Genomic DNA, 17597 nt, shown 5'->3' with positions numbered 1-17597 from the left:
GTATTTTGTTCCTTATTCTAAGGAGGAATGAAGTATCCACACAATGGTCATCCTTAAAGTGTTCTTTTATGTATACATCCTCAGGCCAGAAGAGGGCATCGGATCCCATTACAGATGGTTGTGAGCCACATGCGGTTGCTGGGAATTGAACTCAAGACTTCTGGAAGACCAGCCAATGCTTTAACCACTTAGCTATCTCACCAGCTCATACAGTTTGGTCTTTAAATGACCTAAATATAGTTATGTGGATCTCTCCAGGCAAAACCAGTTTTGGGGGGGGGGGGCAAGCATTTGAATTTGGTAAAATGTTGTTTGCCTTCTCTTGACATTGTAGGAAAACAGACTACTGAGTAGCACTCCTGTCCTTAGTGGACCATCCCAGGGTCACTGCTGTGCGGAGAACTTGCTAAGACTTTTTCTTAAAGAAAATGTTCAACTGCACTTTTTACCAGCCTTACTTACTTTGCTTATGGCCTGACTATACCTTTTTCTAACTTTTACGTACTTTATTTATGTCGGACTAGGTATTATATGAACTTCCCACCAACACACAGTGGTGCTTTGATATCCAGTGGTGTCCTCGAAATCCTGCTGTCCTGTCCGCTGCTTCCTTTGATGGACGGATCAGTGTCTATTCCATCATGGGAGGGAGCGTAGACGGCTTACGGCAGAAACAAGTTGACAAGGTAACAGGCAGCATTAAGGCTTTTGATGGTCGGGACTGAGAAAGAAATGTGTGCAGTTATTTATAAAGTGATTTTACCAACCAGCAATGTCACTTTAGTGGATAATTGTTAGATATTTTGTTGTTGAAAAGTTGCAACACAGTTTGCATAGGTTACTGTTTTTTGTTTTTTTTAAACTAGCTTTCATCATCTTTTGGGAATCTTGATCCCTTCGGCACAGGACAACCTCTCCCTCCATTACAAATCCCACAGCAGACTGCTCAGCACAGCATAGTGCTGCCCCTGAAGAAGCCTCCCAAGTGGGTCCGGAGACCTGTAGGCGCTTCCTTCTCAGTAGGTGGATTTCCTTTATGGTCAGGGCAGCGTGCTGCTGAGGAATTGTGGGACAGCACAAAGTACTGCCTATCCAGGGTGGCTTGTGCCAACTGCACAGGACAGCTGAAGGATGGATAGCCTGAGGCTCTGGGTTGTGGGGGGGCCTGTCAGTGGGGCACAGTTTTGACTTTTGACAGCTTACGAGCTCATTTGTCCTTCACAGTTTGGAGGGAAGTTGGTGACTTTTGAGAACGTTGCAGTGCCGCTGCAGCAGGGAGCTGAGCAGCAGAGGCGGCAGCCCGTGTTCATCAGTCAGGTGGTGACAGAGAAGGACTTTCTTAGCCGGTCGGCGCAGCTGCAGCATGCTGTGCAGTCTCAGGGCTTCATCGGTTACTGCCAGAAAAAGATCGAGGCTTCCCAGACCGAGTTTGAGAAAAATGTGTGGTCCTTCTTGAAGGTAAAGTTGGGTTTATTTTTAATTTTTGTTCCTGTGTGTGTGTCCATGCACATTCATTTTACAGCAAACACATTTATTTGCTTAGTTTCTCTGGCTCTAAAGGTAGTTTTCATTATCAGTAAATTATTCATATTAGAATCAAAATCTGTTATCCTTTTCAAGAAACATTTGAGATAGTGTGACTTCAGAAATGCAAGATGAAATTCAAGAAGCCCAAGCTGGGCATGGTAACACACACCTGTAATGCCAGCACTTGGATGCCAAGGTCAAGGCCAGCCAGGCCTTACAGCAAGACCTTGTCTCAGAGGCCAGAAAAACTTAGAAACTGAGAATATAACATGATCTCTTATGTCAGTCTAAGCTAAAGAGTGTGGAAATAATTTAAAGAAGAGAGACATCACTAAGCAGACTTAACATTAGAACCCGAGAGGGGCTATAATAAAAATGTAAAATATTGAGTATCTGTCATAGACCTGGCTAGTGAGCATGGGGAGAGGGATGGGGAGAAGGTTGGAGGCATTTTCCTTCCTGCTGATTCAGAAGAGCCAAAGGGAAAAACCTTCGTCTTTTCATAGCAGACTAAGAGTTTCCTCTGCGCATTTTGCCTTCACAGATGTTTCTTGATACTGATTTTTTTCAAGAAAACCAATCTTGAATACAGTAAGGTTAAATTCTATAATTCTACAATTATGATTTTTTGGTTAGGAGTAAGATTTTGTTTGTGTTTGAGACAGGGTCTCATTGTACATACAGTTCTTGTGTTGAGCAGGAAGGCCTCAAGAGAGGCTTCCCTAGAGCTTCGGTTACAGGTGTGGGCCACCATGCCCAGTTTAGGGGGGAGATTTGAAAAAGGTTTTGGATATTGAATACTCTATACACTGTTTTACTTTATCATGAAACCATTGAACATGAATTACTTTGTATTTAACAAAATTATATGTAAAAATATAACCCTTACTTATCCAGAATGATTAGTTACACATTCTTAGCATTAAAAAAATAGCTGACTTACCCAGCAGACCTGGGGGCCCATGCCTGTAACCCCAACAGTTGAGAGTCAGAGGCAGGAAGGTGAAGACGGCAGGATTATTGTTTGCAACACAGAGCTTCTGAGTTTGAGGCTTGGGTTACCTGAGATCCAGTCTCAAACAAACAAAACACTAGTTTTTAAAAGAAGTTATTTAGGCATGTGGTGGCACTCAGCAGGCAGAGACAGGTGACACTTTGTATGTTCAAGGTCAGTCTGGTCTACATACCAAGTCCTAGGTCAGCCAAGGCTATATAGTGAGCCCCAGTGTGAAGTAAGCCATCCCCAGTCTAGAATTGTACGGGAGAGGTGGCTCTTTCAGATGAACGGTCCCTGCACTGGGTTAGGGACCGCATAGTCTGCTGCAGCCTCAGCTGTAGGGAACTGGTATCCCCTGACCCCTGCCAGCACTCAACTCAGCATGCACAGACCGACACAGGTTAAAAAGCAGCTTTTAGGGCTGGTGAGATGGCTCAGTGGGTAAGAGCACCCGACCGCTCTTCCGAAGGTCCGGAGTTCAAATCCCAGCAACCACATGGTGGCTCATAACCATCCNTAACAAGATCTGACTCCCTCTTCTGGAGTATCTGAAGACAGCTACAGTGTACTTACATATAATAAATAAATAAATCTTTAAAAAAAAAAAAAAAAAAAAAAAAAAGCAGCTTTTAGAGTTCAAATCACTTTGAACAGTGAATTTTCAACATTTTGTAGACTTTTGATTGTTTAATAGTTTGATTTGGAATTTGGTCAATTTGTAGGTTTAAAATGTAGGTCTTTGTTTGAAGATACTGTCTCTTTTAAAAGGTAAACTTTGAGGAGGATTCTCGTGGAAAATGCCTTGAGCTTCTGGGATACAGAAAAGAAGATCTGGGGAAGAAGGTGAGTCCCCGAGAAAGTCAAGTGACTGTCTCAGTGAAACACTTAGTGTTTTTGTTTTTATCAAGTTCTATACAGATTTTATCAAATCAGTCAATAAACATTTACTAAGAATTCATACTTGTTTTCAATAAGTTGTTCAAATGCAAAACTCCACTTTCTGGCTGGATTTAGAAGCTGCCAGAACCATCTTTAACTCAGACTGAATTGTCAGGAATACTTTGGCCTTGACAGAAAGCCCCACACACTGAACTTTTATTGGGGTGTTACCGGTGGGGAGCTATAGTGCTGTCTTCCCACTCCTTGTGGCTCACGAGGGAAATAGACACTGTCTGAGCCACTGCACACTCCCACCCTAGCTTTTCAGTGCTTTGCCTGTTTTTTTTTTTAAACGTTTTCAAACAGGGTTTTCTGTGTAATCCTGGCCATTCTGGAACTCTCTATGGACTAGGCTGGTTTCGAACTCACAGTGATTCGCTTGCCTCTGCCTCCCGGGTGCTGACACTAAAGGTGTGCACACCTTGGCCTGACTATCATGGAGGGTTTTTGTTTGTTTGTTTGTTTTGGTTTTTTAAGATTCATTAATTTTATTTATTTGAGTATACAGTCGCTGTCTTCAGATAGACTGAATCTCATTATAGATGGGTGTGAGCCACCATGTGGTTACTGGGGATTGAACTCAGGACCTCTGGAAGAGCAATCACTGCTCTTAACCTCTAAGCCGTCTCTCCAGCCCTGTCATGGAATTTTTAAATGGCACATTGTTAGCCAGCTAACAGTTTACAGGAATGGGGTTGAATTGTCCCAGGCCTAAGTAAACACAGTACAAGTAGTTTGCTTTTGTAGTTTTGAAAGAATTGAATTCCCTTTTTGATGGAGGAAAACACATTATAGTTTTGTCTTCTTCTCAGAAAGGGTCCCAGCTGTGTCCGTGTTGGCATGAGCAGCAGTAGCAGTAAAGACAAGCCACAGAGACCTTGGGAGCACCTCATTTTCTGTGCTGTCACCACCTTTGCCAGCAACTGAACTTTTCTGTAGAAAACACAACTTCCTAAATGGTGTGTGCTCTCTAGTGTGCACCCTCTGAGGGCACGTGGGATAGAGTCTCATCTTGGCCACTCTGCTAGGGTCTTTGCTTATGCCTTTAAGGTGTTTATTTGATTTTATTTTTAGTGGTAACTCCTTGATGCTCTTGATTTTTCTGAGTTTTCAGGAGGTTTAAGTTTTACTTGCATGCCTGGAAACAAAAAGTTAGGAAATAGAATCCTTATCAAAATACTTGAAAGCAATTTGTCTTTTTAAAACATGTAAGGCAGGCAGAGTGGCACAGGCTCTAAACCCAGCCAGCACTCAACTCAGCAGGCAGAGGCAGCGGCTCTCTGAGTTCCAGACCAACCAGGGCTGCATAGCAAGCCCCGGTTAAAGAGTAAACAACAACAAAACGTTACTTCTAGTTACTTAAAATAATGTAGTACAAGAAAGCATGTTTCTTTGAAGGCTGATTTTGTGATTAGACAGCAGAGCTGACTATCTGACAGTAGACTTCCATGTAGCTGGAACTAGAGCCAGTAAAGCGAGCTCTGCACAGATCCTCGCTTCCCTAGCATACTATCCGTGATAAGACTGTGGGGTCTGCTGAGCGGGGGGAACACTAACCCTTGCTGTTCGCCCTGAACTAGAATTCTGTTTAGTAGGTGAGTTGTTATTTTCTTTCAGATTGCTTTGGCCTTGAACAAAGTGGACGGATCCGACGTGGTAAGAAGGCCGTAAAAATAGCTGTCTTGTGAGAGTTTGCCTAAATTTTGACAAGGAAGGGTAACTTGAGAAGTTGATGTCTTTTGCTTCCTGGTTTAAAAAATACCAGTTCTAAGTATTTTAGTAAGTTTATAGTTGTCACCCTAAGTTGAGCTGTTAAAGCATGTCACTCTTGATATATTTGAACTTTATAAAAGGGAAAACTTTGACAATGCCTGTTCAGATACATAAGGTAAAGCTCTTGTATGTCACGTGACATGCGGTACCTGGAAGGAGGACACTGGCCGTGATAGTTCTTGCTCTCCTGTTAATGTTGTTTCTGGAATACATTTGCCTGCCTGCTCCCTCCTCATGATCAAGCTCTGGATGTGGTTGGTTGGGGCTTCGTCTCTCTTGTCACTAATAACCTTTGATGCTACATTCCTCAACTCCTCTGATTGTTTTATGTACCAAAGGCTCTTAAGGACTCTGACCAAGTAGCGCAGAGTGATGGGGAGGAAAGTCCTGCTGCTGAAGAGCAGCTCTTGGGAGAGGTACTGATTTTTTATATTCTTTTGGACAACTGTGTGATAATTGTGGATCTCACTTGAAACTTTGGACATTGTTGACTAATTGTTGCCAACTGTGTTTGAATGTATTGTTTCCTCATGTATGTTTAGGGTAAGATTCTGTTCACCTCACTTAACAGAAGTATCTCTGTGCTCTAGTTCCTTGGCCCAGCTTCTGGATTGTATGGCTTAAAATTAGCAGCAGATGTGAGATATCCTTAACTGGCTCAGGAGGCTGCCAGATGCTAAAGTGAAGAGAGATTTTCTTTGAAAGTGCAGTTGCCTTGCCTTGCGCGTCAGCTTAATGCTGTTTTCTTGGCGCATTAACTTGTATAGCTCACTGTCAGCGATAGAGGCTTCTCAGTTAGTCCTGCACTTGGAACACCAGTAAAGAGTATTTTATAAAACTAAACCCACTGTGATGAGTCACACTTGTTCTTAGCTGTGCTTGGTAATTCCTGAAGCTAATTGAGAAGAGACCTTGAATACAAGCTTGTATCATTAATTGGTTTCCCTTTGATTCTCTTTCTTTCTCCCTCCAACTAACAACTAACTCTAGAATTTACTTTTTTTGCTTTTTAATTTTATTTAATCTTGGAAAATTAATCAGGTTCTTATTTCATATCTAATCTTTGACTTTTCCATTGCCTTTTATGATAGGGGAATATCTTGACTATGAAACATGATTCATGAATGATTAGGGCTACTACAAACTGATTATAAAATATGTTTTCTATTGAAATCAAGTCTTAGAATTTATGAAGGAAATAAGGAGCTTTGTAAAATCTTCCTCAACCTTTGAACTAGTTTTGGAGATACCTAGGGAACTTGATAGGTGCCTACAAGCATGTGGTTTGCACGCAGACAGATTAACTGACTTACCAGATGAAAGACCTGCTTGGTCATGCACGCAGTCATCCATCAATGATGAGATGATGTCTTAGCCAAAAAATGTCTTCAGTGCTGACTCCAAAGGCTTGAAATAAACGAGGCAAGCGGCAAAAGAATCTTCCCTTCTGTCTTGATGATATTGTTTGCTTTTCAATATAGTAACTTGTATATTTGAGCTTTTCAGTACATAGAAATTATGCATTTGGGGCCCTACTAATATCTCAGGAATTCATAAGTAAAGGTTTATTAGTTGTGTATAGAAAGCACATCTGAAAATGCTGTTAGAAAAAGGAAAAACGATGTTTGTACGGTCCTGGGGATTGAACCCAGGCCTTCATACATCCCAGGTCTGTATTTTTCCCAGTGATGTGTACCTCCAGCCCTGAAAGTACCTGTTCTGGGAACTTGGTGAACAGAGATAGTGAGGGTGGATAGCTGGTTCACCCCTCAGCGTGGTTAATGTAAACTGCCAGTTCTTTTCTAAACTTTAGATACTGAAGTGGGGAGGAGGGAGGACTAGCCTCCTGCTGTAAGAGCTATGAGTTCCATGCATTAGATGAGCCTGGGCTGAACCCCACTCGAGGATGTAACATTCTGGAGTGTAGGCAGCGCAGATGCAGGTGTGGATGTTTGATGTCATGTAGGATAACTTTGTTTTCATGTAAAAGAAAAGACTTGGGATGTCTGCATAGTCTTTACAAGTCCCTGATCTGAAAGTTTGCTGTTTTGAATTTCAGATCTTTTTGTATTCAGATTTTTAATTGAGTCACACAGTTTGTTACCTTTACAATAGGATTATATGTATACACATATACACATACAACCAGGGTGTGACCTGTTCCATATATATCTAATTTAAAGGAAAGTGAGATGAACAATTTAATTTTGTATATTTAGAAAATGGTTATACTGCCTTTTCTGTTTGGTTTTTGTGGCTCTGGAGACCACACCCTCCGGCTGGGCTTGTGCTCTGTAAGTGAGTCGGCCCCAGCCCCAGGTCCTGCTTTGCTTTTGTACTGAAGACACCAAGTGACTTGTTTTTGTCATTTAACTTTGACAGAGAGATTTTGTAGCAAACCTGTAGACGCTAGAACCAAAAGCGTGTGATTTTGTTTGCATCCTTGAAGGGATCAGGGTTGGGGGTCGTTTACTTTTGACAGCATCTTTTCCTAATGCGTAGCGCGTGTGCACCCCTGACTTGGTGTCTCGGATGACTGGGTTATTTCCATTTCATATGGGATTCATGGGTCAGGAAGGGCCCGGGTTCTAGTCTACACTTGGATGTGGGAACTTTGTGAAACAACTTGGTGTATCATCTTCTACGGAGATGAATAATCACACAGAATTTTTTAGCAGTAAATTATTTTGGTTTCCATTTTGCTAAATTTGTCCTTTTATCTCTTTAGCGAATTAAAGAGGAAAAACAGGATTGTGACTTTCTGCCCTCAGCAGGAGGGACGTTTAACATCTCTGTCAGTGGGGGTAAGTGCCATTGGTGTAGACGTAAAAGTGGTCATCTTCTAGCGTAAATTAGAGAAAGAGAGTGTGAGTCTGTACTGCAGACTACTGAGGGTTTCAAACTCAAAATCCTCCTGTCTCATCCTCACAAGACCTGGGATTTCAGTTGACTACCAATAGGCATAACTAGAATGTGTTGTTGGGAGGCCGGTTTAGGAAAGAACTTGTCTTGGAAAGGGTGGTGAGCTCTCATTCACCTAAGTGATCTTTACTAATGCAGAGAGTGCTGTGTGTATACTTGACCCAGTCCTGGGTCAGTCAACGGGGTCTGTAACAGAGAGAGTGGGGACTGAGGGGCAAGAAACTTGAAGAGTGAAGACTGTCTTCTCAAATCTCAAGTCTCCTTTATTGAAAGGCAACTATGGGTATATATGCAGTCGCTGGGGAGTGCAGCTGGAGACACTTAACCACAGGTCCAGGATGTATGGGAGAAAACCAAGATGCTATCAGAGTGTGTTCAGCTGGGGTGGGCTTCTTGCACAAACATCACGCTAGGAAAACAAGTCTCTCGTCAGGGTGGAAAAGTACCACCTGTGAGTACATAGCCCGAGATGGCTGCGGAGATGATGGCCGCTTTCTGCTGGGAGTCGGCTCCCAACATATACTTCCTGGCTTGCTTCCATAACTTGCATAAGTACTAACAGCTTGTTTAGAAATTTAATCTGCTAGTAATAAATTAGCACTGTGTTCTCCATTTGTCTGTGTATGAAATCTGTTATACATAGTTTTCTTGTAATTGTTTTTGGTAGCAGACTCTATTTAATGTGGATGCTATGTTTTCTTGTTACAGATATTGATGGTCTAATTACCCGGGCCTTGCTGACAGGCAATTTTGAGAGTGCAGTTGACCTTTGTTTACATGATAACCGAATGGCTGATGCTATTATATTAGCCATAGCAGGTGGACAGGAACTCTTGGCTCAAACACAAAAGAAATACTTCGCAAAATCCCAAAGCAAAATTACCAGGGTATGTTATTTTTCAAAATAAACAGTAGCATACACACACACACACACACACACACACACACTTAAATACAGATGTACTTTACAAAATTTTATATTAGCTGGAAATGGTGGTACATTCTTTAATCCAGCACTCAGGAGGCAGAGGCTAGTAATCTCCGAGTTCAAGGCCAGCCTGGTCTACAGAATGAGTTCTAAGACAGCCAGGGCTACACAGAGAAACCCTGTCTCAAATCTGCCATTCCCCCCAAAAATTATATTTAGTTTTCAGCTGGGATCTTGCTACATAGCCCAGGCTTTCCCTGTAACTTCAGTCCTTCTGCCTTGGCCTCCCAAGTGTCAGAATTAAAGACTGCTTGTTATTCTGTTTATGAAGGTTGTGTCCTGTTGTTATTATTGTTGTTATTATTATTATTATTATTATTTTTTTTTTTTTTGGTTTTTTCGAGACAGGGTTTCTCTGTATAGCCCTGGCTGTCCTGGAACTCACTCTGTAGACCAGGCTGGCCTCGAACTCAGAAATCCGCCTGCCTCTGCCTCCCGAGTGCTGGGATTAAAGGCGTGCGCCACCACGCCTGGCTTGTTATTATTATTATTTTTTTTTTTTTTGGTTTTTCGAGACAGGGTTTCTCTGTNTAGCCCTGGCTGTCCTGGAACTCACTCTGTAGACCAGGCTGGCCTCGAACTCAGAAATCCGCCTACCTCTGCCTCCCGAGTGCTGGGATTAAAGGCATGCGCCACCACGGCCGGCAGGAGTTTATGTTTTGATGTGAAACAATTCTAGTGTTTTGATTCCCCTCTAAAATAGTAAAACATTTCCAGAGGTTTAATGTAGAAAATGTTAAGGTAAACAATGTAGTTGTCTCTTAACCTTTTCCAGAAGTTGGTGCACAGCTTCCCATGCCTTTCTGCATGTCTGTAGACTGTTCCTGACAGAATCGAGATCACACATAGATACACTTGTCATCTTTGTAGGCACTATTGCAATGTCAGCTTCTCCTGCATTGTTCAGGACTGTTAAGAATGTCTTTAATTACCCGGGCGTGGTGGCGCAGGCCTTTAATCCCAGCACTCGGGAGGCAGAGGCAGGTGGATTTCTGAGTTCGAGGACAGCCTGGTCTACAAAGTGAGCTCCAGGACAGCCAGGGCTATACAGAGAAACCCTGTCTCGAAAAAAACAAAAACAAAAACAAAAAGAATGTCTTTAATTATTCTACAGTAGTTGATGGTCACAATGTGTTCTGTCCCGATCTGGAACTGCTGAGGCTCATTGTCATGTTTTCTTCATATGGCAGACAGCATTGCTTTATAGTGAGTAAAACCTCTGTCATGCCTAAAGATTTGTACAGAGTTTTGATTATTTGGTTACTGGAATCTCTGGCATAGCTCTAAACATTTTTAATCTTGATGTTATTTTCCATGTTTCAGAAAATTAGTTTTGGAAATTTTTTTCCAGGCAGGGTTTCTCTGTGTAGCCCTGGCTGTCTTGGAACTCACTCTGTAGACCAGGCTGGCCTTGATCCACTTGCCTCTGCCTTTTTAGTGTTGGGATTGAAGGCATGCACCACCATGCCCAGCCTGGATATTATGTTGTAAAGTTATTATAATCCTGAGTCTGTCCGTGCCCCTCTGTCCTGGCTGCACGTCACTCCCACCTTCCACGCTGCGCTGCCTAAGCCTTGAAGGCTTTGGGGTTTGCTTTACATTTTATGGTTTTTGTGTGTGCACACATGCATGCACATATGCCATGGAGGACAGCTTGCATGAGTTGATTCTCCTCTACAAGGAGGACCTGGGGGTAACCTTGCGTCCTTAGCCTTGGTCCTTAGGCTGACAACAAATGCTCCTGCTTCGCCTTCATACTGGCTCTGCCCTGGTCTTTGACCTTTCTTTATGAAGGTCCTTGTCCTTCCAATAATGTCTCCCAGGATTGAAATGCTTAGACAACATTTCCTGATTCATTAGACCCAGGAACATCTTTCTGTTTTCTTTGTATGCTTTCTTCTGAGGCCCTTTATAAAATACATTGATGCAATTTTCTTTTTGAAGGAAAACAGTGTCTGTTATTTGGTTCAGAGCATGTGTCACCATGCTGCTGTTTGATTTGTCATGAAAACCATAGGTAGTCATTGTGAAAGGTATGGGACACGGTGGCAGTGACTGCTCTAGGTTAGGCCACAGTGCTGCAGGAGTATAAAGATTAGCTCATCCTCATGTCTCCTGTTTCCTTTTCCAAGCTTATCACTGCAGTGGTGATGAAAAACTGGAAGGAGATTGTTGAATCCTGTGATCTTAAAAATTGGAGAGAGGCCTTAGCTGCAGTCCTCACTTATGCTAAACCAGACGAGTTTTCGGCCCTGTGCGGTAAGAAACAAGCTGCAAACAAACTGCCCGTGTAACTGGAACATAGGTGGCCACACGGTTCAGGGGTTTTACCAGAAATCTTTGTCTAGTCACAGATAAGAGCTGTAAAATACAAAAGTAGGCAGTACTCATTTATTGTTTAACATATTCACTGTGGTGAATTTGATTCTTGGTAGAGAGAGGGACAGACGGACGGACAGAAGGAGGGGGTGGCAAGAATGAATATGTCATTTAAAAGTAATTTCAATAGACAATAGTTGGGACCGGTGTATAATTGTAACAGGTAATTATCATTGCAGGCCAGGGCTAACTTGGTGGCTGAGGAAACACAGAGCTTTCTTGCTGGCATGGTTATTTACTGCAGTGTTGTGAAATCTTGTATCTGTAGTACATTGAGGCGCCACACACAGTTTCTTCTATGTGTGCTTTCGGAGTTTTTGTTCAGATTTTCCCATTTATTCTTTGTAATCTACTTGCTGGAGAGCAGAGCAGTTCTGTAGTTAGACATCGGAGCACATAGGATGATTGTTTCTCTCTGGTCCTAGACGTTCCCGGCTATAAATCTAGTCCACGCTTCCGAAGATACTGTCGGAAGCCTCACATACAGATGCTGGTGGTTCTCACCTTACGTTGCCTTTCTCTTGATTCACAGATCTCCTGGGAACCAGGCTGGAAAGAGAGGGAGACAGCCTCCTGCGGACTCAGGCCTGCCTCTGTTACATCTGTGCAGGGAATGTAGAGAGATTAGTTGCTTGCTGGACAAAAGCTCAGGATGGCAGCAGCCCCTTGTCTCTCCAGGTTAGTGTCTTTGCAACCAAAGCTGCTTGTGTTTCAGCGTGACCTCAGCTGACTGAGCATTGAGCTAGAAATGCTTTTGTTCTGGAAGCTTGCTACTTTCACCTGACTTACAGCTTCTGGATGCATCAGCTTCTGTGCTCATTGTCATCTTCGAAGAAGCCAGGTGTGAGATGGAGGGCTAGTCAGGTGTGGATGAAGCCATCGGGTGAGATGGTGTGTGACAGTTACCTGGAGCAGTAGGTGGCAGGCAGGAACATTGAAAGAAGCCAAGGGTTTAGCTGCCTTCCCTTTAAGCCCCTACCTCTGGCAGAGAGCGGCAGTATGGGCTGGAGAATGGGAGGCACTCCAGCACTGAGGAGAGTACTTATGATCAGGGAGTGTGAGGTACGAGATAAACGGAACTCAGGTTAGCTCTACCACACAGACTAGAGAGAAAGACAAACTGTGGAGACTGCCCTAGGCCTCAAGTAGAGCTTAAAATTTCCCAAGGCACCTAGTAGGCAGTCTTGTGATATCTTAGTATAGTATTTATTTTTCTGTCTAGAAAAAAAATTTATCCAGAGTTGTTGTTTTACAGATCATTTTTTTGAAACTAGAAGTCATATTTGTTTGTTTGTTTAAAGCAGTCTTCTCATTCCAAATGCTTCTGAGAAGTAACATGTTTCCCACCTGTGGATTGAGGGAAGGGGTCCTGCACACTCCCTCAGAGCAGACCTTCCATTACAAGATCTGCTCTCCAAGAACAGCTCCACAGCTTTTGCCACAACCATAATTAGTCAGTCTGTAGTATTGTAATGAAATGACTGGACCAGTTGACTTTTACAGAGAAAGGGCTTTATTTGGGTTCATGGTTTGGAGAGTCCTGTTAAAGGTTGGGTACGTAGCCCATGGCTTTGGGTTTCTGGCAAGGGCAGCATATTATAGCAAGAACACATGGCTGAGCTACAGGAGGCAGATGAGCAAAAAAAGAGACCTAAGCAGCTCCCTCAAGGGGTACCCTCAGGGACCTAAGGGCCTCCCTTAGGCCACACATCTTCCAGGTTCTGCCACTCCTCAGTAGAGCCAGCCTTTGGAGGGGTGTTGAACATGAACAAGTGAGCACTCTGGAGGTCTCGTGCCTCTTGTGAGACTGCGAAGTAGTGATGTTGCAGGAAACATGCCATGCATGCTTGCACATGGCTCCTCTGCTTGCCAGGAGACAACTCTGTAATTGGGTACCTGCCCATCACCTTTAGTTTGGATCTTTTCGTGTCTGAGATCATTGGACAAGTGTCTGGCAGATTGAGGACTGTCTATGAGAGGCAGGCTTCCTTCTCCTCCTTCTCTCTGGCCGTCATCCAGATGGTGTTCGGCCCTTGTGTGCTCTTCAAGTAGGGGGAGAGCAGGGGCTGTTCTTCTGGTAGGCTCTGGGAAGCTTGCTGACTTTGCCGAGCTTGTGTGCACATGTGTCGGAGTCTCTGATCGTCTCCTTCTCCCTTTGCTTTTCTCTCACTTAGGATCTGATTGAGAAAGTTGTCATCCTCCGCAAAGCTGTACAGCTCACACAAGCCTTGGACACAAATACTGTCGGGGCTCTTCTGGCCGAGAAGATGAGTCAGTATGCCAGCTTGTTGGCAGCCCAGGGCAGCATTGCTGCAGCATTGGCTTTTCTGCCTGACAACACCAACCAGGTAATTAGTGTCCATCTTCATCACTGTTGTTTTGTTTTTGAGGCAGGTCCCTGGCTATCCTGGAGTTCGATTTGTAAGCCAGGCTAACCTCAAATTCAGAGATATTGTGCCTCTGCCACCCTAGTTCTGGGATTATGCCCAACTCACCTTTATTTTTTTAAAGAATTTCATGTTTAAGACCAGGCTGGTCTTGAACTTACTATAAAGCTGAGGGTGACCTTGAACTTGTGATCCTTTTGTCTCTACCTTCCCAGGGCTGTGATTACAGATATGTGCCACTGTGCGCAGTTGGCCTCATTATATTGTTGTATAAGAACTTTTACCTTAAGACTGGCTTAGACATCTAGATCATCTAATCATAAAATTGAACCCTATATTTTTACTAAAATTTACTGTAAAATTTACTTATAATTATGTATATTTTCTTGTATTTGTTTTGAGTCAAGATCTCAAAACTGTGTGTAGTGAAGGCTGGATTTGAATTCCTTGCCCTCCTGCTTCTGCCAGGATAATCACATATTTTAACAAATAGTTAATGAGAGGAGGCACAATGCATGTGTCAGTGTGGCCCATCATGGAGATCAGAGGTCGTCGGCTCTTGTTCCCCCCACCCCCATGTGGGACCCAGAGGGCAAAGTCAAGTCTTTGGATTTGTTGTTCCCTTAGCTGTTTGTTGTGGGCTAAGCACATGCATTCTCCAGACACTGTTCTTTATACTGCTCTCTGGGCCTCAGTGAGCTTCACTGAGAAAGAACCTCAGTGCTGGTAGCACTGTCTGCGGTGAGTCTGCGGGCGGCTCTGCGGACTTTGTGCTGCTGTTGTGCACTCCCCCATACATACAGAGTGTACCTTGTAAAGTGTGGCTCTCAGAGGGGCTCAGTGCAAGCATGGGGGTGGGGGGCACTCCCTGTGCCCTGTGCTTACTGAGGGTATCTGGGGCTGGCTGCCAGCCAGTTTGTGTGATCACAGAACGCCTGGTTCATTGAGTCCCTGTGTGTTTGTGTGAAAGAGACAGAGGCACACAGAACACAGGTGCCCCCAAGGCCAGAAGACAGCAAGCATCTGGTCTCTTGGAGCCAGAACTGTAGGTGCCTGTGAACTGCCAGACACGGGTGCTCAGAACCGATTTGGGGTCCTCTGGATGAGCAGTAAGGCTGACTGTCTTTACAGCTCCCTCTCCAGCAGCCTTAGACTTGTAACAAGTTTATTAGACTAGAGCTGGAGAGATGGCCCAGCTGTTAGGAGCATATACTGGATTTCTAAACAACCCACAAGGTAGTCCACAACCATCTGTTCCTCCATTTCTAGGGATCTGACACCCTCTTCTGACCCCCTCGGGTACTGTAGGACACAGTGCGTAGACATACATGCAAACAAAACACCTGCAAGCATAAAATAAACAAACTTTTTTCCACTTTTTTGAGACACAGTCTATGTAACTATAGCTGTTCTGGAACTTTCTCCATAGACTAGACTGGTTTGAACTCACAGGGATCTGCCTGCCTTTGCCTCCTGAGTGCTGAGACTAAAGGCAGGACTGAAACTGCTTTTGGAAACTTGTAGCCCATTGCTTTTAAATTTTTGTCAATTTCTAAAAATGTGTGTGTGTGTGTGTGTGTGTGTGTGTGTGTGTGTGTGTATGTATTCTCTCTCTCTCTCTCTCCCCCTCCTCTCTCCTCTCTTTCTCCATTTATATGTTATATATATATATATATATATATATATATATATATATGTGTGTGTGTGTGTGTGTATATATATATTTATTTATTTCTATAAATCTGTACAGTTGTATATCCAAAAGAGGTCCAGATTTGAACTTCACGGCATAGCAGAATGTCTCTTAGCTGATGTGTTGGCCCCTCTTCCCGGCAGTAGCTATGGCAGCTGATGCACTTTCTTTCAGCTGTGTTTTACAGTAGTCCTCTGATTTGGGAGCACTTACTTTGCCATGAAACAGCCAAAGAGCAGTGGTGATTCGGCATTGAACAGGAATCCTAACCAAGAGGTGCCTGCCATAGGTCCACGCCCTGCCTCTCAAGTGACAAGTTGTACTGTGTGTCTCTGTCCTTTGGTGCCAGCCCAGGATGTTGATTCACGAGTAGCAGTGTCTTTTCTAGAATGCTCAACATAAGAACCTTGAAGGGGTCTCTTGAATGATCAGATTACTTCAAGAATAAGCAGCGTACTCTCTATAGCTGGGTCAGTTCTCAGTTTTGTTTTCTTTTTCTTCCTACAGCCGAATATCGTGCAGCTGCGTGACAGACTCTGTAGAGCTCAAGGCAAGCCTGTGTCGGGACAGGAAGCTTCTCAGAGCCCATATGAGAGGCAGCCGCTGTCCAAGGGCAGGCCTGGACCAGTTGCTGGCCACTCGCAGATGCCCAGAGTTCAAACTCAGCAATATTATCCCCATGTGAGTGATATGGTCCAGATGACGTGGAACCCAGTATGCGCGTCTGTCTAGATGGATGGTTTTAATGTGCTTGGTAAAATGTGCAGTGAAGGTACATGGGGCGGATTATGCCGCAGCTGCACTCAGTGGGCCTGCTTCTCAAAAATCACCTCTTTCATGCAGTTGTTTCTGTTTGGTTTATATTAGTTTTAAATCTCCCTAGCAAGACTGTTTCTTCAGTCTCAGTCAGACCTCCCTTGTACATGTACCTCTGCTCTCTAAATTCTACTAGGCTCATTTACCAAGTACACAGGGAAGGTAGTGAGAATGAGTTAATGCCTGGGTCCGTTTTCAGAAGTCCTTTTCTGAGCATTCTTTTTTCCATCACAAAGGTAAGTTCATCCTGTTCCCTGTGTCCACAGACTCAAGAGTAACGGACGACAAACCCTGAGTGAACCACGTAGATTTTAAAGAGAACGACTAAAGACTGAAGAGTTGGGATAGGGTTACGAGTTTTATTTAATCTGTGTTTATGCCATTAAAAAGTGATTATATTTGTTTTTACAGCTTCATATAGAAACTGTATTTACAGACCAACAGATAATCTTTTTTTCCCTTTCCTTGACAGTGTCTTACCATGTAAACCCTCGCTGACCTAGAACTTTGTATGTAGATCAGGCTGGCCTTAAATTCATGTGATCTGCTTGCCTCTTTCTCCATAGTGCCAGGGTTACAGTGTGTGCTGCCACACAATGCCCTTCCTTCAAGATACTTTTTAAACATAATGTATAACTAGTCTTTACAGATAGTGAAGTTGACATTTCAGATAGAACAGCATGGTGAGAGAATCAACAGGGTTTTTTGTTTGTTGGTTGGTTTCATTATAAGAAAAATAAATCTAAAGTTATGAGAGACCTGGATCAGTTAACACTCTCTTGTACTTCGGAACAAGACCAGAGCTTAATGAGATTGTATGCAGACAGAGTGTACTATGTACTTTACTCTGCAGACCACTGTTTCTGGGTTGTTTCCCCCATTCTTCTCTGTGAGTGCTTGGCACCAGTCTTGCTGTAGGGATTATCCTGGTAAACAAGCTGCACAGTTTCTCTACCCTTACGGACATTGTGCTTATAAAGCCTGCCATGGAAATGGTGGACAACAGAGAGGTGGAATGTCACAAGACCCTGCAGGGTTCAAGGCCCAGAGATGTCATCTCTGCATTGCATAGATGGCTGAAGACTAAACTTTGGTTAGAATTTTCAGTCAGCTGGCGTTTAGACTAAGATGTTTCTTGAGGTACTAATAAATCAGGGCTTGCTCTGCACGGGAAGA

The 17597-nt window shown here is 43.5% G+C and overlaps 1 protein-coding gene across 11 annotated transcripts in view; it reads left to right on the top strand.

Moving 5' to 3' along the window:
* Positions 1 to 17597, top strand: part of Sec31a (SEC31 homolog A, COPII coat complex component) — a 57423-nt gene that overhangs the window by 24330 nt on the left and 15496 nt on the right. For 10 of the 11 annotated variants that reach the window (XM_029544918.1, XM_029544923.1, XM_029544917.1 and 7 more), the window contains exons 9-20: positions 525 to 686; positions 867 to 1019; positions 1225 to 1458; positions 3293 to 3367; positions 5081 to 5119; positions 5575 to 5652; positions 7965 to 8040; positions 8867 to 9045; positions 11279 to 11405; positions 12058 to 12203; positions 13700 to 13873; positions 16113 to 16286. In XM_029544918.1, the coding sequence (XP_029400778.1) occupies positions 525 to 686; positions 867 to 1019; positions 1225 to 1458; positions 3293 to 3367; positions 5081 to 5119; positions 5575 to 5652; positions 7965 to 8040; positions 8867 to 9045; positions 11279 to 11405; positions 12058 to 12203; positions 13700 to 13873; positions 16113 to 16286 (1617 nt within the window). The remainder of the gene's footprint in view (positions 1 to 524; positions 687 to 866; positions 1020 to 1224; positions 1459 to 3292; positions 3368 to 5080; positions 5120 to 5574; positions 5653 to 7964; positions 8041 to 8866; positions 9046 to 11278; positions 11406 to 12057; positions 12204 to 13699; positions 13874 to 16112; positions 16287 to 17597) is intronic. The other variant, XM_029544921.1, reaches the window with a different exon arrangement.

The sequence above is a fragment of the Mus pahari genome, chromosome 13 (assembly GCF_900095145.1).
Source record: "Mus pahari chromosome 13, PAHARI_EIJ_v1.1, whole genome shotgun sequence".
NCBI lineage: Eukaryota > Metazoa > Chordata > Mammalia > Rodentia > Muridae > Mus > Mus pahari.
This window is presented reverse-complemented; position numbering and strand designations above follow the sequence as displayed.